Source organism: Epinephelus fuscoguttatus, linkage group LG8, assembly GCF_011397635.1.
Source record: "Epinephelus fuscoguttatus linkage group LG8, E.fuscoguttatus.final_Chr_v1".
Classification (NCBI taxonomy): Eukaryota; Metazoa; Chordata; class Actinopteri; order Perciformes; family Serranidae; genus Epinephelus; species Epinephelus fuscoguttatus.
In genome coordinates, this window is record NC_064759.1 from 27,357,301 (window position 1) to 27,379,107 (window position 21,807).

General features: G+C 41.1%; 1 protein-coding gene across 1 annotated transcript in view; it reads left to right on the forward strand.

Annotated features, from left to right (window-relative positions):
* Nucleotides 1-21,807, forward strand: part of cdkal1 (CDK5 regulatory subunit associated protein 1-like 1) — a 287,467-nt gene that overhangs the window by 121,436 nt on the left and 144,224 nt on the right. Inside the window, exon 8 of the mRNA XM_049584408.1 lies at nucleotides 4,602-4,705. Coding sequence (XP_049440365.1) covers nucleotides 4,602-4,705 — 104 coding nt within the window. The remainder of the gene's footprint in view (nucleotides 1-4,601; nucleotides 4,706-21,807) is intronic.

The following is a 21,807-nucleotide window of genomic DNA, read 5'->3' on the forward strand; positions in this document are numbered from 1 at the left end:
ATTAGCTTCATCAGTGCAAACAAAGTTCCCATGTAACTTGAATGCAGCCATCTCTGACTACGTATCAAGGGTAAACAGAGTTTAGCTGCCAACCTTTCTCTGAATAACTAATCATCCTCTATTCATTGCTCCTAATAGGTCTCTACCCCATTGTGTCAGCAGTCTTTGTTCCTTGACTCCACATTATTTTGCAACCTCCACTTTGACTTTGAGATGACACTAACAGTAAACTTACAGGCTTGAGGCTTTGTTCACTTGTATAATAGCAGTTTTAAGATTTTGTTTGCTCATATACCCACTCCACCCCTCTTCCAGTCTCAACAATAAGGGCGATGAATAATCTTACTTTACAATTTGCAAAGTGCTCAGACTTCCCCTCACTGTTGAAGCTTTGTTTTCATAATTACATCTTTAAGCCCGCACAATACGAACCCCCCTAAACACACACACACACACACACACACAAACACGCACACGCATAAATGCACACATGGCTTAATTTGTTTATGCATAGAGCAGTTTTCTAATTAATGTGTACAGCCTAAATGCTTATCATTGAGAAAACATTTTCCTGCTCAACTCGCTCCCGGTCTGTGTCTATCAGATGCTGCACAAGGGAGCCTCTCCGAAGGGAACTATACTGTATTTGTGTGTGTGTGCGTGTGTGTATGTGTGTGTCAAGGGAGGTTTACAAATGTATAGAGGAACCTCAGGGTTTTCCTTTCTTTGTTACCTTTTCAAGGCTGCAACCACACAATAGTCTCTCTCTCTTATACACATGCTCGCATGCGCGCACACACACACACACACACACACACACATACACACACACACACACTGGGGAGGTTGCCTCTCTCATTGTAACACATTGATGAACTACACTGTTGTCAGGTACAACAGCTACCTCTGTGGTTTAATTAACTGGGACGAAACAGGAGGGGGAGAGGACCGAAACAAAGGAGGGAAAGGATGAAGGCTTGATAAGGAGGAGAAATATTTTGTATTAATTCCGGAAGTATTTATCCCTTACTCCACTGCCGTGTTGTTGATGTTGTTGTTTTTGTCATCAAATGCTACATTAATTTTCAAGAGCAGTAATATAATAGTGTAATTTCAGCAACTCTTTACAAGTTCTACTCATTGCTGGGTTGAATAAAACAAAGTCTCGGTTCTGTCTCTTCTCTTGTCTTCAGGAAGACAAAAAAATGAAGCAATTCAGAATTAAGTAACTCAAGCCCAGCAAAACTTGAGAAGCAAAGAGTGGTGTGTGTCAGAGAGAGTGACACCGCCTTTCTCCTTCAGTCCCTGTCAGTGTAAGGGTGCCGACTACTTGTCGCAGTCTGTTTAGGCTGATGGAGAGGTCGAAACTGCTAATGCGTTGTTGTGATACTCGACAAATGTTCAGCAGCAGCACACTCACAAAGGCACATGAGCACACATACACATAATTGATGCAAAAATAACACACACACACACACACACACACACACACCCAAGCAGGCCACTGACTGTCTCTTGAGATTAATGTTGGTGTGATCCACTCAGCTTGGCCTGATCACATTAAGATGGATGGACCCCCTGGTGGTGTATATATGTGTGTGTGCGCGCACATGCAGGGCCCCATCTGTCTGTGTTTTCTCCACAGCTAGGTCCTGTGACCTAGCTGCCATCTTCAGTGCCCTCAACTCCGATAAGCAATACCCTGAGAGGGAGAGATGGATGGATAGATGGATAGATAGCTATATTCTCTATTGCTTTTCTGTTTTTTTGCCCCCATGGTGACATTAAAAAATGCTCCTGGCGTTTTGGTTGTTTTCCCAAAAATGATTATAAAGATATTGTAGGTGTTTCAGGGGGCGCTTACACTATAAAGGTCTTTCACAATTTAGTAAATGCAGTAGAAAAGAGTGTTGATAAACCTGTATGTTCCTTGAGCCTCTTGCATCGCTGCTTTGGCAGGTTTATGGTAATTGATCTGCTCAGTAGCTAACAGTAGCAGGCTGTAGTGAAACTGAGCTTTGCCCTGGTGTGAGTGTGAACAAGGCCAAATCCCAGTACACCCTTTGGCCCATCCACTAAGCCCTAACCCCTCTGTTTTGCACGCTCATGTCAAGGGGTGGGGTGTCCCAGTGCTTGTTGGAGTAGAGTGGTAGGGCAAAGTGTAAGGGCTACATGGTCGTCCACACAGAGGTTTTTCAGAGGCACATTTCATATGAGAGATCAATGGCACGTGAGAATCACCACAGCAGAGGACAACATATTTGCAATGTCCAGGAACTCTCGTTACGCCTGTTCACGCCAGCGTCAACGACTAGCGATGATGTTGTAGGGTCTTGACGGTTTGTCCCATTTCAAAGGGAAGATTTCAGCCACTACCCTTGTAACTCCGTTCTGAGGGACAAGATGGCAGTCAAAAACAAGGGTTTGGGGCAAAAATAAGAAATAGGATCGGGCCCAAGTGTCCTTATGTGAACCAATATTAGAAGAACATGTAGTCTCAAGTAACCTTTCCTCTGAGAAGTACGGTCAAATTAAACTTTGACCCCATTTTCCTATGTGGACCTGATAACATTTTCTGTGAACCGTAACATCTTTTGCACTATCTGAGAAGTAATTTTCTCTGAAATGCCTTTTTCATCTCCATCTGTGGTGTCTCACTCTGGTCTTCCCAAGAGCGGCTTCACTCAGAGGGCAGTGGAAACTATGAGGATACACTGATAGTCTCTCCACTACTTCATTACTCTAGTCATGAGATCTGTGTTGTTGGCCTGTTTGTGTCAAGCTTCTGGGGATTCCCTGCTATTTCTCTATGAGTCTGTCGCGGACAGATACAGGGTTTACACTTGTCATCTACAGCAGTCTGATTCCATAGTCACTAGCTGCCTTACACCACAGCATTTGATGGTTATTAATTAGTAAGACTTTTTTGTCATTGCAGTGCAGTGTATAAATCCCACAGCAAACCAATTTGAGCATTGTGACACTTTTATAAAAGAGAAACAGAAGCTTTTGATCTTTATTCTGTGTCAAAGGTTTGCATTAGTGTTGCTGTGTTAATGGATGGTCTTGTTTTCTCTATGAGCAGCTGGACTGGTCCAGTATTAGTGACAATTTAGTTAGTTTGGTGAAAGCATCACTTGACATGCTGTATTTTACTTATGGGATGTTTTTAGTACTTAACATCACTTGGCAAGCTCCACTGGGATTTAAACTCAAATATGGCTGTGGTAGATTCACTTTCAGTTGAGTTTTACAGAAGAAAAAAAAAAAACACATCTTGGAAGTGTAAGTGCCACACTTGCTTTTTTGCACCATACATGAGCACACATGGCAAAAAGTAAAACATGATTTCCTTTCACAAGAGAAAGTAGGTTGGTCTTGTTTTGGCTCTCAGTACTTTGATCCTTACAAACACACACATTTAACCATTGTACACTGCTTCACTCGTGCAGCATGTTCCTTCGGCTAACTAAAGCTGTTGCCAGGAATTTTAAGCCAACAGTGAAATAGTGAGTGAAAAGAAACTACTGTGGTAACAAGAGTGTGTATTTTTAACCCAGTATGACAAATTGGAGGTCAGAAATGAAACCCTAGCGGAGTAAATACAAAAAGTACTTTTAACAGTGGCCTTCCTTCTTCTCTCAGTCGTAATTTACAAACGGCTCCTCTTGAAGAAAAGGCCTTTTCATCCTGAACAAAGACCCCCCTAGAGTTTAGACCATGTCATGCCTCTAGATCAAGTGTGAGGCAGTATTTCTTCTTTATTTCTCCATGTAATTTGTTTCTTATTTTATTTTTCTGCATTATACTCCTTCCCTTTCATGGTCAATTTGAATTACTGTAAGCTTCTGTACTTTTTGTAGAACCAAAAAAAAAAAAAAGGATTGAGTCTTTGAGTCCTTGACCAAGTCTAAGGGACAGTTGTCCAAGGTTAATTTGGAGGTAGCTTGAGTCTTTATGAACAGCTTAGCAGAGAAAAGACAGTTTTGACTTCCTACTTTCTTCTTCTATGTCTGCTCTATTTGGGAAAGTGTGCATGAGAAGATTTTTAATAAAACACTGAACTGAAAAGTCTTTTCTATCTACATGTGCCCTCACCACGCCACAATCCCCTAAACCCACCACTGCTCAGTTTATTTGATTCAAGTGAACATGTTGATGGTTGGATCGGTGAGGTTTGAGATATTTTATCGAATATGATTTATGAGGCTTTCTAAAATACTCAAATCAATCAACAAAAGCAAACAAATAATTGGGCTGCTTAGCTTAAAGCCGTCCAAGTGCAGTACAGGAAGCAAACATATGAATTATGAATAAAAAAGTTAAAGCAGTTCTCCAACTTGTGAGTATTGCACCACCGTTAGCCCCTGTTGCAAATGTTCGTATTTTTTGTGAAATAATAACTTGTTTTGAATGCCTTAGCATGCTATGTATAATACAATACAGAAAAGTTTTCATATTTTTGTGCTCGATTTTAACTTTCATCTGTGGCATCACACCCTGAGCACATTGATGATGTTTTCAGAATACTTCTCTCTGCTGCATCCATCCCTTTCTTTTCCTCTCGTCATGTCTCTGTTTGTGTGTCTCTGTCTGTCTAGGTGTCTGAATGCATGTACCTACTGTAAGACTAAGCATGCCAGAGGAGACCTGGCCAGCTATCCCATCGAGGAGCTTGTGGAGAGAGCCAGGCAATCTTTCCAGGGTGAGTTCATTATCTCTCTCACACATACACAGACTCACACACATTTCCAACATGACTTTGGACTGCAGTGTTTCTATGCTGGATCCTTCGTAAATCTTTTTTCAACAAAGAGGTACTTAAATGACAGTAGGGGTCATTGAATGTCTGACGGATATACTGATTAAATAGTTGATTTATTTACTGTGGAACAGGAAGTGCTGCTATTGGACAATTGAAGGTGCTGATATAGGATAACTTGAGCCATAGAGAGATGATGCCAGATGAACAGCTGTTGTGCCCTGGCATCTGTTCCTTAAGAGTAGACCCCCAGATTCCCTAATCGCACAGCAGGCCATGCCTCTGTTAGAGCCGCAGGCGGGTCAGTCAAGGTCAAGTCTACACATCAATAACACACATCTCACTCCCAGAGCATGTACTATATACAGCATATTATCTTTTCTATAACTTCTTTATAGATTTCAGGGCCAACGTCACAATAACGTCATTTTATCAGCTGGAGGCGAAACACGACTCGCCACCATGTCTATGGAGAAATGTTTTGCCTCCAGCTAAGCTTCGTCCACCAAAAATTCCATAATGTTAACTATCTACATAATCTGTTGAATTATTTGAACGTTAATGTCTGGTGTTCAGTCTACTATCTGTGTACTACATCTGTACAAGCATACCCTGAAACAATACAGAAATAAGCACATGAAATGCGACTCCCATTATCTCCCTGCCTCTTCTCTCCACTGGTTTACAAACATCCAAGCCTAATTCTTGTCAAATTCTGCGTTTGGGGTCTTCATGACCTGAGCACTATGCAACAAGTTCAGGTCACTTGTCTCATCCTATTAACATTTCATTATTCATGCACATAATTTAAATGTAGTTCAACCTGAAAGTTTGACCTTGACTGTTTTAGGAGAGCTGTGTTTTAAATACTGATCAAATCTACAGCTTGTTTATTCAGTGTCAGTATGCAAAGAAAGGCCCTAATTCCTTAAAGCTGTCTAAGATATATACTGAAGGGACCTCCTACTTAAAAACAAAATAATACAGTCAGCTTATGAACAGCACATTTTTAATGGCAGATACGGCAGTAGCTAATTAACATTATTGCATTGAGAAGAGTCTGTGATTTGATGGGTTTATTTTCTGAACATTTGAGGGCAGTGCTTTGACGCAGAGGGCACTCAGGATTCATTTGTCCAGAGATTCATGCTGGCACAAGAGCAAAAACCCTACACAGCCACGTTACATTTCTGAAAAACCTTTAAAAGTTGCAATTCGCATGACTCAAACTGCTGAATGAATTCTGACTGTGCTATAGTAAAAGCAAAGATTAACTTTTAAGCTGGAGTTCTCCTCTAACAACATCCGCGCTGCCAAAACAGTGGTCTCATTAACTCATGAATGAGGAGCCTGGATATTTTGAAGCAGCGCTATTGTCAGTCTGAACACAGACTCAGTTTATATCTAGGTATTGAAAAACAAGAATATACCCTTGACAAGGACATGGCTTTCTAAATCCCATCCAGAACAGTTTAAAACAGCTGCATCCATGCCACTGCAGTGCCCGGGGGTGGGCAGTCAAGGGCAAACTCACCAGCTGCTTGAACCTTGGTGTGTGTGTGTGTGTGTGTGTGTGTGTGTGTGTGTGTGTGTGTGTGTGTATGTTTTTGCATGTGTTAGATGTGGGTGACTGTGCAGGGTGAAGATACACCTGCCCTTTACACTTGTTTGAGAGAAGTTAGAAGTACTCTGGGCACACTGCTATTTTGGGAAGGCTGTGTTGTGTCATAGTACCTGTTTCAGTGTCTTGTAAACATTTGCCCAGGGAGCTGCCTTTTTCAAAAGACTCTCTGTTATAAAATTTTGTTACAGCCTCCATGATAAACAATATTCATAATGAACACATAAATAATCAGTTAAACCACTAGTTACAATACCAACATGTCTTCAAACTAATTGCATATTCACACAAACTTGTAACAGACTTGACTTTTGCTAATCACAGTTGTAGAACAAACAGCAGGAACTTCAGTTTGGAGATCAGATATAAAAGGGGTTGTGTGTGTGTGTGTGTGTGTTTGTCTGTGCGTGTGTAATCCGTTAAAACACAGGAAACATGTGTGTCAGAGTTGGTTAGTTGTTGTTTTCAAAACAGAGAAAGAGGAAGCTGGAGGTTACCGCCTGTCATGATTTACAGACAGAGATGGTAATGAGAGACGAGGAAGATTAGGTTTCACTATCTATCCACTCTTCTCTATGTTGGGCACAGTCAAAATCAAGTGGTTTAAGTTATTAAATCTTTAAGAAATGTTGTTATTGCTGGTCGGTTTAAGCCCTTTGTGGTAACAGTGGTGTACAGAGACACTACCATCTCACATAAACATGTTTGAGAGTTAAAGGCCACACAGTAAAACCCATTGTCTGTCAGAATAAGGGCATTTGTGTGTCTTTTAAAAAAATGTGGGTTAACCTGCTGGTTGTGTTTTTTTCTGGTTTGTCATGTTCAGCGTCGCAGATTGGCCAGAAGACATTTCAGTAAACAGTAGAGAGCAGCATGGAGGCCAGTGAAAATGTTACGATGGTCACTTCTTTTTTTGCTGACTACGTTTTTAACAATGTTCGAGGGCTGCTTGGATAAAGATGAATGGTAGGTTATTTTGTGGCGGCCCAAAGGGCAAAAATTAGGGTGTCTGCATGGGTGTTGTATTTCCGTCGTTAGGGATAAGAGCTGATCGGAGCCAGTGCTGATAAATACCTGTGACTACTGTAAAGTCCTTTGTCCAAGTAGTGAATACAGATTGCAACCTGTTTATTTAAAAACAAAAGCCAGATGTTAGTAAAGCAGGATTTATTCTTGTGTGTCAGCTCTATGCAGAGCCTACGCATATGGCCTACGCCATTGTGAGCATTTATACTAGTGCAGCAGTGTGTCTGTCACTCTGCAGTTTAGTTGATTCAGAACACACCCAAAACACACATTAAACATAGCAACAACTTCAAAAACACAAGTACACAAATCAGCTTCACTACAACTCACAGCATTCACAGACAAACACTTGTCTTTTGCTGGACACATTTTACCCACAAATACAACATGCTAATGTTTTTAGCACAAGCCTATGGCATTTTACATTATATTAATTAGCCTAGTGGCTAGCAGACTTTTCCTCTACTCATATGAAGCCAGGGACAACGGCAACATTTAACAAAGGTAACGTTATAAAGTTTGGCTCCATTACAACTCACAAGGTTCACCGACAAAACAACTGTCAAGCCTAGCGATGAGTGGAGATTTCCTCTGCTTATATGAGGCCAGGATAAATCTGTATAAATCCCCGAAGGATAACTCACACACAAGACTTAAAATGCTATTTTGTTGAGGCTTTATTGTCTTCACAATTTATTGTTTCTTATCTGTGAAATTAAAGTAAATACAGGGTGTTCGCAGGGTCTTAAAAAGTATTAAAAGATGATAAATCAAATGTCATAAAATGAAGACCCTTAAAAAGTATTAAAAAGTCTTAATCGTATTAAATAAATAAATACAATAAAGTATTAAATAAAGTATTAAATTTTCTTGGCATTCAAGCTTTGACAAAAAGTATCCATAAATGTATAATTTATTTTCCTCCTCGCGACTATTACAAACAATGATGTGTAGGTAGGCACACTCGGACTGCCACTCAGGGCCGTGCGCATACCTGTGCGACATCACGCGACGGTGCACATACAGGCACCAAACAGAGGAGCAAAAGACAATAAAAAATCCTTCTCATCTCATCTGAGTTCTGTTGTATGTTTGTGCTCCATAAATTTAATTGTAAACTACAACTGTTTAGTAAGTAATTGAAATTAACCTCAGGATTCCTGCATGTACCCTGAAATAAAAGCTTAAAAATAAAATAAAAGGCAAATGGTTTCAGCTTACAAAGATAGACAGGAGGTCTGCATCGCTGCGACATGAAGTTACATTTCTGGGGAAGTGCACGTCAGGCAACGGCGTGGTGTATGTTGTTATGTTGGCACAGAGCCTATGCCATAGGTATGGCGTCAGTTCCATGCAGAAGTATGAATCCCACTTTAGCATTGGTGAGTTTTTTTGTGCAGTGGGAAGGGAGCTTAAGACACACAGTTTGCCAGCCTGGCTTACTGATTCTTGTTGACCATGATGTAATTGCTTCTCACACACACATGGACATACACACACACTGGCGAGTGTGATAAGCAGGATTCATCTCAGGAGTAATTGGGCATCTATGCCCTTTGGCCATCTAATGTATATTTTTTCTGTCACATATAATATATTTCTCTTTTGTTGAACAAATAGAATCATCTACCACATTTATGAACCAAAGGCACGCTGTTTACTCCATCAAATATTTTTGTTAGCTTCGGAATTACATTATGGCGCCGCAGCAATGCCCCTTTTTCTCTCTCACTCTCACTCTATTAGCCACCTTTTTCTTATCTTAAACAAATTGAGCCTCACAAATAGGCCCCGCAATTCGATTTGCTATTTGATGTCTTTTGAATAAAAAAAGGCTGCAAGTATGAATGCTAATTTTGATTGGCCAGTCAGCCAGCGTTGGGGGTATTTGATTGGTTTATCCCAGGGAACTTTGAAAGGATTTATGGGATTTATTCAAATGCGATTTGAGGTAAATAGCTCTCTTTCCATCTGGAAAAAATAGAGAGAGTGAGTGAGTGCACAGCTTTTAAAAATAATCTGAATTATTCAAATGTATGAATGTATAATTTTTAACATCAGAGAGGTTTGTTAATGTATGCAGGTAATGGAGGCTGGGGATGTCATAGGAAATGACAAGGTTGTGAGTTTGTGTGTGTGTGTATGGGTGGGGAGTGTGGGGGGGTTAGTATGCATACTTTTGTGCGTGACATAGACATGCTGGGAAACAGTGATTGGGTGTGGGTTGGTCTGTGTGTTGGCACAGAAGTGTGTGTCTTTGGGTGTGTGTGAAACAGCCACAAGTCAAGAAATCTTTAACCATGTTCCTCCGGATGAGCAATCCTGGAGATGGCAGATCATCATCTCCATCCACCAGCAGTCTTCCAAAAAACCAATGACTGGTCCTCCTCCTCTAAATTTAAACATCTCCAGTCTTCATACTTTTTCTGTACCCCTCCTGTCATCTCTTACTTCATCCTGTTGCTCTTCTGTGTCTCTTGTGGTTCTTTTCAGTCCTTGCTTCATTGCTATTCCCCTCTGCCCCCCTTTTTGGACTTCTATATTTATCCTAAACTGTGCGTCATAATGTGACAATCAATCTATAAAACAGAAATTGCATTATTAGCTACTGTAATCTGCAACTTAGGGAAGACTTCATAAAAGCTTTAGATCAACTGTGTTGTGACCACTATGGGTTTTGTATTTGATTGCAGTTTGTTTCTGCTGTCTTAGTGAAGGTCTTTTTTGGTGTTTTTAAAACCCCCAAATCAGTCCTCTTGTCAGTGCATTAGCTGAACCGACAGGGGTGATTCTGTGATATTAGGCCTCTCTCCTATCAAGGCAGTCTTATCTGCTGCAATGGACAGGCTGCAAAAACCCATAGGGCAACACCAGACCTCACACACATTTGGACAAAAATGTTCATCACAGCAGAACAGTCAGTTGAATTGTGAGTATAACATGTAACTAAAATTACTTCTACCAAATGTTGCTCTCAGCGCTCATGTGATGACGGATGATGATGTGTGACGAAGCCTATAATTAAGCGTGGGTGTGTGTCTGTCAGGGGACTTGCTGTGACAAATATTCAGTTCCAATATATATGTGAATCCAACTGTATATGCCTCATAAGATGTTTCTCACAGAGCAGCCAAAACACTGCAATACCAGGCTTAACGTGATATTATTTTTCCCTTTCACATCTGTATTACAGAGAACATGATAATGTCTCTTTCTGCAGAGCTCATTTTTACTAAAATAGATTTTATTATGTGTATTTGGAAGTTGGCTGGTTTCTCCTCTCACATTCAAGGCAGCATTCAGACTGTCATTAAAAGGGCTTTAACCTCTGGAACCTGCAGATGCCCTGGCCTGTAAACACGGTGGCTGCCTGCCTAAGAAATGTGACAGGAGACAGGAGGCCAGTCAGACAGAGCGAGGTGCCAGGGCTGCGTACAAGAGAGAACTCTATTTTTGTTGTGGTCCTCAAACCCCCATTGTGGCTGTCGCCTTGTCATTTTAAACTGTCAGCAGGGTGTTTTTGAAATGGCCCCGTCTAAAACAGGACGTGACGCTTCATAGATACAGACACACTGCTATCACTCCCACATGACACACTACATTAGTGTGCAACATGCGTCTTAGCCATCACGACACAGCTTGAATTTTGGGCTCTAGTGAGTGCTGGCATAATGACAATATACAACTGAAACCTCGTATCACCAGCACTGCTTTTTTTCTAGACCTGACAGCTGGTGCTTTCCTCCCTTATGTAAAAATGTTTGCTGCACTAGATTCTAAGCAAAATAACTGAAAATGCAATGTATGTATTTCAAAGTGGAACATGAGCTACTATTTTGCACATGAAACTGACACTATTTTTTTTTTAGTTATCTTGTTAAGACCGTCTTTCTGATAACATCACACATTGAAGGCAAATATATCCACTAATGCTCACAGATATCATCTGCTTTCTCTCTCATTTCCACATGACTGATGGCATCAGTGTCAAACACAGATATTAGCAGAAATGACACTGCTTAGCTTTCTGGCTCCGGCTGGATGACATATGACAGATAGCCGCAGATAGACGGACAGATATGTGGGCTAGCTCGTTGGCTAGCTCCAACATCTGTGACAGGTGTCAGCTCCTGTTTACCTCTGCTGCTGCAGCTACGTGACCCACGGACAGACAAGGCTGCCAAAGTTTGCCAAAAAAAAAAAAAAAAAAAGTTAGTGGCTCCTCCAGGTTTGGTGTTCAAGTTAAAATTTAGGGACTACATTTGAATTACACCTTAGATTAGATTAGCAGAAGGGTAAATGAACCCTGTGAGAGCAGTCAGAGAAAAAAGGCAGTGAATTATTGAGAATAGAGCAAAGCAGTTTGTCATTTCGCAGATTTATACGGTCCAACCACATTATCAGGTATTTTTTCTGCAGATAGAATGACATATAGGTGCAAGTCTGTATGCATGTGTGCCGGGATTGGACACTTGGCATTTATCCAAGTAAAAGAGATGAAGGAAAGAAGATTAAAAGTTCACCTCTAATTTGTCTGTCATTGATTGAGAGATGAGCGTAAGTGGAAATAGAGACACAGAGGCAGATGAGCAGAGACGGAAGTATTGATAGGAGCACATTGATCATAGTTGAGTCACCACCATCAAAGTGCCGTCTATTGGAAAGACCATGTGGAAAACTGCTGAGCATGCAAGCACTAACACAAGTTTCCTCTGCGTGTGTGTGCGTGCGTGTGCGTGCAAATGTGTGGAGGCAGTCAAATTCATTATCCTCTGGGAAAGCTCTCATGGAGAAGCTAAAAATGGATTTTCTGAATCTCCTCCAGGCCGATAAGTTGCTGATATTTTTCACACAGACAGAAGTTTCTCCATGTGTGCTCTTCTGCACTGAGAAATGGTTCAGACCCCAGCAACAGTTTTTCATAATCTGGCTGTTGTGTAGCCAGTAAACTCAAAACAGACTTTTCCGTCACACATACACACACACGCAGAGTTCAAGCATATGTCGCCACTACCGAAGCATCGAGAACTGATAACAAGTCTCCCGCTCCTCGACTTAATTTGTTTAAATATCTCTGTGTAGTTTTATGCATTTTGCATGACGCTAATTGAATTCTGAGTAAAGCTCTGTGGGTGAAGCTCAACACTGAAAATATTTTTCTCTCCACTTGTCCAACCCACATTTCTAATGCATTTGTGGGAAGCCTCCAATGTAAGTCATATATTTTGTTAAACATCCAAATGAATGCTCTGTAGAGGAGACAAGCTTGTGCTGGCAGCATGATTATGTCAAACAAGTATCCAACAGAAGCAGCTTCTCAGTGCTTCTGTGGTTATGGTGTTAACTTATTTATGAACATATTAAGAAGACTGTGAGATGTTGGTCTCAGTGTGGGCCCGAGCCATTGTAAATGTCATTAGTTCCACCTGTGCTTTTGGAGTAGATTCGAAAATATTTAGATTAAAAAAGGTATATTGTCATTTGATTTATTTTGTAGTCCGGATCGACACTGAAGAGCCCACAGGCTCACAGCTTGGTCAGATTTGTCCTCTGTTTCCTGGCTTGTGGCAACCATAGACTGTAAAAATAGTTGTCGTGATATCACCTTATTGGTTTGTGGACTCCCCGTTATGAAGCCTTGAGTTTCTGCATTTCGGCCGTCCTCTTGGTTTTTTGGAGCCTGAAGTGACCACATTTGGCCGAGGGGCTGGCGCTGTGGAGGAGTGAGTGGTTCTGACTGAGAGGCTGAGGACACTATCTGCAGAAAGCCTGCCACTCAGAGCAGCCTGCCCTTAATTATGTGTAACTTTAAGCCTTAATAAAACATAAACAAGTGAGATATATAAACATTCACCCCCTGTACAGTTGTCATGAAGGGGGAAATTAGCTATAGAGACTAAGACTGTTTTTTGCTTGGCCATGTTAACATGGATGTCTACAGGGATTGACTGGCTTCTGGAGCCAGCCTCAAGTGACCATTCAAAGAACTGCTGTTTTAAGCACTTGCATGTCAGCTTCATTTTTCAGCCCCGGAGGTTGCTGCTTGGTTGCAAGCATGTTGTATTCATCAACAGGTAGCGCAAATGCCAGTGTTGGTTGTGGGGTTGACATCTGCCATTTGCTGTGGAGTGACTAAAAACCATTTGTATACAGGTTACTTTATACATGTTCCCTGATTCAGTGAAGCCACAGTTGAGATGGAGCAGAGAACCCATCTCATCTCAGTCTGCTTCTCACGGTTTGTGTCTGATACCTCTCTACTTGTCTCTGTGTAAATATTTCATTGGTTGTATCATTATTGTCACTAGCTTGATACAGAGCAGACTGTTGGCTGTAACTGCTACTTATCTGGCTTTAAACACACATTTATTCTGGCGATACACAAGAATAGAAAGTGCACACATAGACACACACTCAGTGTTTCCTCAGGCAGTCTGTTCAGGCAAGGTTTGGACAGCCCAGCTGCAGTCTCACCTCTACCACTGCTCATTATGCATGGCCATGAAGCTGTTTGTGTGTGTCTTTGCATGCGTGTGTATTCTCAGTTTGAGACAGCTCATTGGTGGGACAAGAGACACTGAGACACTAAAGAAAGGAGAACAGTTATTTTCTATTTTCCTTGTCTCCGTTCCTGTATTATATTAAACATCTTTTCTTTGTCTCGTTCTCTGAAAGTTCAACTGAACTGCCGTCGTCCTTCATTGGCTTCTCTGCCTCTGTCTTCTTGTTTGACCTCTTTTCATTTTCTCCGTAGGCCGGACAAAAAGGCAGCAGAGGGGTGGTGTGCGTGCATGCATGTGCGCGTCTGTGCGCGTGTCCCGTCTTATCCTGTGATTTAGTGCCAAGCTGGCAGCAGAGACTAGTGAATAGGGGGCCCCTTTCACACAAAGAGAGCACGGGATACACACAACACACACACACACAGCTCACAGTCAATGCCAGACTGCAGGCCACCAACTGCACACCTGGCATGCTGCTATTATGTCACCAGTGTGTGTTTGTGTGAGTGTGTGTGTGAGAGAGAGATTGTGTAAGTCCAGTCGACGCCATCTGCTCTGTCCTCTGTGAACTTGTGTCCACACCTCTCCTCTCCCTTCCCCACTTGACTATATCAGATTATGTTGTGCTCTTTGACAAACACCATGTTTTACAGGACTACTGTATTTACCAGTTATTGCTCTGTATGCCTTAGTGCTACTACATGTTTTATATTTTGTTATGCTGCTAAAAGCACAATATACCTACATCTGTATACACAGTTTTACTGCTGTTTATTACTCAAAGAAATAACATCTGTGGTCTTTGCCATAGTGCTGCTGTTGCAGTGCACCATTTACTGCCCTGTGCTCTTTACTACTGTATCTGTAATGGCTCTATAGTAAATCTAGAAATGTATACAATCATTCCTATGAGAGCTACATCAACTGTGGGAAAGTAATAGCATGAAGGCATATGACATATTAAAACAGCTGAGGAATAATAAAAATAGACCCGAGCAACAGATTAATATGTATTACAGATATTAAAGTTGTTTTTTTGGGGTGTTGGAAATAAGACGGTTAAGAGTCTTATATCAGATTCTCTCTCTGTCAAACTTTTCTTTCCTTTTTCTAGCTTCTTTCTTTTCATTACATATTTTCCTCTTCTTCTGCCCCCTCTTTTTTTTTTTTATATATTTTTTTGTCTGCCTCTCACATAAACACCATGTGTACTACTGTATTTTCCTGCTGTACAGCACTGTGTGGGGGAGGGGAGAGCAATTCCACCTTCAGTCAATAGGTGGCAGTAGGACACTTAGATTCATACCCAGACCATGTGCTCGGCTCACTGGCCTTGTTACTGTCTGTATGGCTTTACACAGGCACACACTCACACACACACTCAGTCTCTCACACACACACACCAAGAGGAGGCTTGTGCCTGTTAAAATGTTTAACTGCTGTAAGTCCTCTGACTCACATTTGGCTTTTAGTTCTTCCTCCCAAAACGCCACTGTCTATGTGTGTTCCCTTTCCCAAGCTGTTAAGCACACTACTGCTCTGTTGTTTACATACCAACTTCCTCCTTGTTAGTCTGTGCGAGTCACAAAAGATACAAAATAAATGACACCCTCCTCTTTGTTACTGTAGCTTGGTAAATATTTGTAATGATTGCCCACTCACAGAAACAGTTTCCACAATTATTGTGGGGGTCCCCCTTTCAGTGCTCCTGTGATCTTTTTGTATGTGTGCCAGCCCAGTTAAGAGATAAATAAATAAAAATAGAAATGTACATTTTTTTCATAATGTTACATCATAAAGAGTGAAGTGAGTGTAAAGCGGAAAGATTTATGACTCATGTCAGGGATAAAGTATATTTCACTGTACACCTTAAGCTGCTGATATTCTAAGCAATTAAGTTTACTTTCTCTTCTTTCCTGCTTTAATCACTTTTTCTTCTACACAACTAAGTCTTATCTGTTTTATTTCTCCTCTTCCTCTCTCATCCTCTCATTCTGCTGTGCTTCTTTGATTGCTTCTCACAATTCAAAGTGTGGTAGCCCATATCTTTCTCACAAAACAAGAATGGAGTCTGTGCACTAGGCCCTTTTCCTCAGACCTTCTGCCCTGAGCTATAAAAATCTCTCAGTTGAGTTTGAGGTTTTTTTTTTGTTTTTTTTTTCCCACACGTATAGTTTTTATATCCTCCAGGAACACAGGGAAGCCTTTGGTCTCTGCCCTGACTGGTTCACAACCAGTAACTCCACTATTGAAGATAACTACATGACTACAAGGTTGTTTCCATAAGCCCCAGTGAGTCATGATACACACACACACCAGTGTAAAGGGGAAAACAAAGAAAAAGGCTACAAGTGGCTCAAGTCTTCAAGTTTGTGTCTGCTTTGAAGTCTAGACTTGGAGCTTGGGAGGCTGGAGGAGGAGAGATTAATTGGGCCGTTTAATCTACACAGTCCCTTGTTTGAACCCTTTCAGCTTTTTGGCAGTGTCACAAAACAAATGCCCTTTAGATACCTGCAAGGATTAAAGTTTCTACCATGTGGCATATTTGTGCACCACGGATTTCCGCAATGACTGCTTCAGATCAGCAAGGGGCAGATGATCAAAGTCAGGCACTCAGTGGGTTATAGTGGCATAGGTGAATGACTTTCTGAGTGTGTCAAACATATAGATAAACATATTCACAATTGAATGCACATATGTCACCTCTGCACAGGTCTCTTTCCATCCATTATGTTTCACAAGCACTTTTTTTCAGGCCGTCTGTTTTTAGTACAATCCAATCTAATAACAGCCAACTGTCCACCTTTATAGAACACCTAACTTACCCTTACCTAGAATACACAACAAAAATGCCTTACAGTTAACGCCATTCTTTATTTAAGCAGAATGTACAGATTTTTATTTTTTATTTTTTCTTGGCCACTTGGGGGCAGCAGAGCTAGCTTTAACCACAATATTAACAAATTATCACCTTATAAACTTGCTAGGACAAATGTGTTTGCAGACTTTTGCCTGTTTGAACATCCAGCAGATTATGAAGCATTCATTCGGAGAGTGGTTCTGTCCATCTGATTAATTTAAGACCAGTATTTCTCTCCTTTTAGCGTTGTTTTTTATCTTCACCAACTCCTGAGGGAAATATCTGGTTCTGGCCAGTGGAGTTTGGTTGAATTCTGGTTTTGCAGGGCCAGTCCTGTATGCAGGCATAAACCGGTTTGATTTTATACAAACTGGCTGAACCAGCATTTGTCATTATGACAGGTTCTGGCAAATTAAAAAGTAGCCAAATGTTACATCAGTAAGCTGTGCGGATGGGGCAGCGCTTGCAGCTCTGTTCATGCGAAACCCTCTTATTGCTGAATGGCTTGCCGACGCTGTCTTGCCTCTGGGTGCCATAGCAGCCGAACCAGCTGTCTGTAGTGTTATTAGGCAAGCAAGCTGGTGTTAGTATGCCCACATCAGCAACCTGTGCCAATGGCGTCAAGGCACTAAACTTAACTAAGTAATATGACAAAATGTGACTAATTGAGTGATAATATTTCTGTTATGTAAACAGACTAATGGAGCCATTAGTGTCACTAGCCATGGCAACATGAAAGAGATTCAATTTCAGTAGAGGTGGGAGGGGGCGCATGTTTTGCTGTTTTGGGGTCAAGACAAGAGGGCTCTCTCAAGCACCTTATATACTGTACAGCCTGTTCAAGGCAGGAATGTTATGTCATTATCTTGCAGCTCTGTAAAAGGTACGGACACAGGATTGGGGTGGCACTGTTGTTACACCATCAAGCCAACAGCGGAGGTAGTGGTAACAGAGCTTAGTCTAGTTACCTTCCACTTGGGAGTAGCTGCTGAGTCAAGTCCGAACCTAGTGGTAAAATTAGGTATACTGGCCCAGTGTTTGGCTTCATGTCAAACCAGTTTATGGATTTTGCCCCGGCTCAACTCTATTTGGCAGTCCCTAAATGTATCTCTCTGCTGTTTGGTGATGGGCAGGTAGAGCTCAAATGTTCTTGTTGACAATAACTGCTCACTGCATCTGGAAATGACGCTTATTTGAGTTAAGTTGTGTGCTAAAGCTTTATGTGCAAGCTTTTAAAGAATTGTTGTTAGGGTGAGGAGTTCTCCTGTCAAATGTGTGGATTAAATTTACAGATCTACTCTTTGTTCACATTATACCTACTAAATAATGGACAGAGAGTTCAACATGTTTTCAAAACCAATTACCTTTACAGCGAAATCCTTTCCACTTCAAGCAGTATAAAGTAGATCCAGCCTCTATTTTGAATCACTGTGTGCTCTTAACAGACATAGCGAACACATTTGTAATCACATGTCCATTTGGTTTTCATTTGAATGTGATACTTCTAGTAGTCTGACTCACAAGCAGAAGGTGAACTCATTCTCTCTTATTCTATGCTACTGGCCTCCTATCTCACACACACACTGCATGTACTCCCTCTTAACACACACATCACAATTAATTGGTTATTTTACCTGCAGTTAACTTGAACCTCACATCAATGTTGTGATCAACACTACTTATTACCTGTAAAAGAGAGAGGAATCAAAAGAGGGAGACTGAAGCAAGTCTTGAGAGTGAGGCTGAAAGACAACGGAAAAGAAACAGCAGTTGTACATTGCTAGAAGATATTTTGATTAACTCCCAATATGTAGCCCAATCTTTATGTCTACAGTTTTGCGAGTCTTGCGAGAGATTTAGTAACCTTACTGAGCAAGCTTTTCCCTTTGTTTTTCACCAGGATAGCTCCATGAGAAGAGTTGAAGACAGACAGAAATGGAAAGTCAGACAGATATTGAGATTATTTGGTCCTGCTCAATCTAAAACATTATGCAACTGCCCCACTTTTGCTCTGGTGTTTGTCTGTTTTCCTGTCTGAATCCATTCCATCACTTTACTCCCCATGATGGTTCATTCCTTCTGTCTTTTGCTTTTTCTTTCCCGACTCTGCGCGCTCTCCCCCTGTCATTACAGCTTCCCCTTCTTTGATCTTCTCTCGTTTTCAATCAATTGCATCTCCCTCACATTCTCATCTCTCTACTTTGGTTCAAATCAATTTTCCTAGCCCCATCGCTTTCTGTGTACATCTCTCTAACTTAATCACCTTTTTGTCTTATCGGTCTCCTTTTAGTCTTTTTTCTAACATTTTTCCACATGATTGCTCTCCCTTTCTTGCAATCTCAGTGTCTGTGTAACTCTGTTGTTCATCAACCACTGTGCTCGCTTTAAAAAAAATGTTTGCTTTCTGGTGTTGAGGCACTATTAACTGTATCTGCAGGGATAGATAAAAACATTTTTTATGAAAAGACTAGACCCAGGTTCATTCCTCAAGGCGCATACCATCAGTAAGTCATTATCTCCCATTCAGCTGAATGAATACAGAAACGCAGCAGCAAAATGTTAGCCTTGCAGTTAGGTGCATCCGCATTTATTTGTTCTTCATTTGCGTAAATGATTTTTTAATGATCCACAGTACAATGAGGTTGTCCCATGATATATAGAAAAAACTTGTTAACCATGATTTTAGCTGTTTTAGAGTTGTTACACTGATGTGTGTCTCACAATTAAAGGCTCTAGGCACTAAAATACACAAAATATGATTATACAGTAATTCATTACTTTTACCTAATTGCTAAGACTGGTCTGCAGGACTTGTCAAACACTAAGAGAATAGATTTAAAAGTAAAGAAGGGTAGACATCTTTTATCATGTTTTTGGAGCTATTATGACTTTGACTGTGGTTTGTGTTTTTCAAGTAGATCATTTTTTTAAATAGAAGGCTTATTTGGTTGGGTTGTTGAGTGTTAGGATAGCCTGATGGTAATGGCCAATAAAACTCTCTCAAGTAGGCAGTATTGCTGCTATTTGTTTCCCCGACCAGTGCTCCCTCGCCATAACCCAGAGACCATCGTTGGCAGAGCAGTGAACCTCTGCCAGCAAATGAGATGGTGAAACAACACCCTGCAACAACTACAAAACTTCCAGCCAACTCTAATTGGTTGAAGAAAATAACTCCTTCCATAGTCTGTTTTATTGACGGTCTGCATCCATACACCATTTTGGATAAGAACTGGGTTCCCTGGCTCTTATGCTACAACATGGCGATGTTGAATTCATGAATAATCGTTATCAGCCAATATTGGCTTTAACATGAACAGAATCGGCCAACATGCTTTTTCTGATTTTGCACAATGAAGGAATATTACATACATTGAAAAGCATTGTATTTCATGTCTCCATCTACTGGTGGGTCATCATGACAAGACTATGCCTGCATAAAATGATGTTAATTCCAATACAGAAGAGACTTGATGATCAATAAAATTAGGTAATAAAAAAGTGGATATATTGATATTAGTTATCGGTCAAATGAGTTACATATCAGTGTATTGTCTACCACCAAAAAAAAAAACAAAAAACAATATGGTGCATCCTTAATGAATACTTCTTTTTTAACAACTCTTATGGAGGATTGAGTTAGCTTGTGGTTTATATCTGGGAGTGAATGCAAAATCCAACCTCTGTATGGTGCATGTGCAGTTGTGCATAAGCGCCAGGTAAACTTCCCAGAGCCACTACTCTAGACTCTCGTTCAGCATGCACCACCTGAGCTGAGAAGGGTCGATCGTTAACACACATCCACTGAGCTGATGAACGAGTGAGATCCACTGCTCAGCGACAGATGCTTCAGCGAGCTAGCTCAGTAGCACAGTGCACACACCTACTGAGCCAAAGAACGATAGCCGACTGCCCTAGAAGCCTTCATTTCCAGGAAGGATGTTTTTGCTGTTTTCTCGACGGGATACGGCAAAAGCATAATATATCAGTTATCCCCACTGTTCGGCAATCAAATGGGGCTTAGTGCAATGAATACGTCACCTTGTTTTTTGCTCTGATTGGCCATCATGCTATCCAGTTGCGTGCGGCGGCATTTGAAATGCCTCGGTTAGTGCCGCCCCTTGGGTAGGAAGGGTGTATTGGTGAGGGCCAGACTCAAAATCTTTCTAGATTTGAGTCTGGATTTCCAGGCTAGGTCTTCTCATCACTACTACAACATAGAGAGTGTTCTCCACTGCCAGAGACAAGTTAGTAAAGGAACTAGCTCAGTTGAGCACTTATTGTACTCCAGAACAAGAACATACCAAGTGCTAGTGGCGGTCAGTAAATTACTTTTAGTTGTTTATTCTCATACACACAGAAGACTAACATGTTTCCACATTACTACTGTGGCCTTTTTTCAAATAGGACATCTGTGTACTCCCACACACTTATTTCTGCTTTTTCTATTCTACTTATCAGACTGTGACCTTCACCTAGACCAGTTAGCTTAATGCCAGTTCTGTTCTGTTTTGTACTTCACTGGACTAGACACGAAAGAACAGTTCAGCACACAGTGATTTGGTGCAAGAGCCTGAATATAGTTCCTCTTTTTCTGTGCATTGAAAGAGAATCAATTCTGAGTCTAATTGTGAGAGAATCAGAAGGGAAATTGGAAGAGTATCCATCATCACGCCCCTGTAAATTCCTTTTCAGTTACGTACCTGTCCAATCATCCTAATCATTCTTGTTTTGGAAACCAACAGGAATGACACAAATAACAAAGGAAACTGCCCTCATTTTTCAAACCTATCAGGGTTTCTATGTGGAAAAAGACACTGGCGTTCTTTGAGTATAATTTACAGCACTGTATGGTGTCTGTGTTTTTGTGTGTTTGTCCCCCTGTGGTATATATTTTGATACCATCAGGGGGTCTCTTCACACCCCCTGCAGGAACCAGTTCTCACATAGTGGACCACCCGTGGCAACAGCCACGAGCCCCCGGTGTTGGTTGACATGAAAGGGCTACGGGGGGGGACAGCTGATGCACACGCACATACTA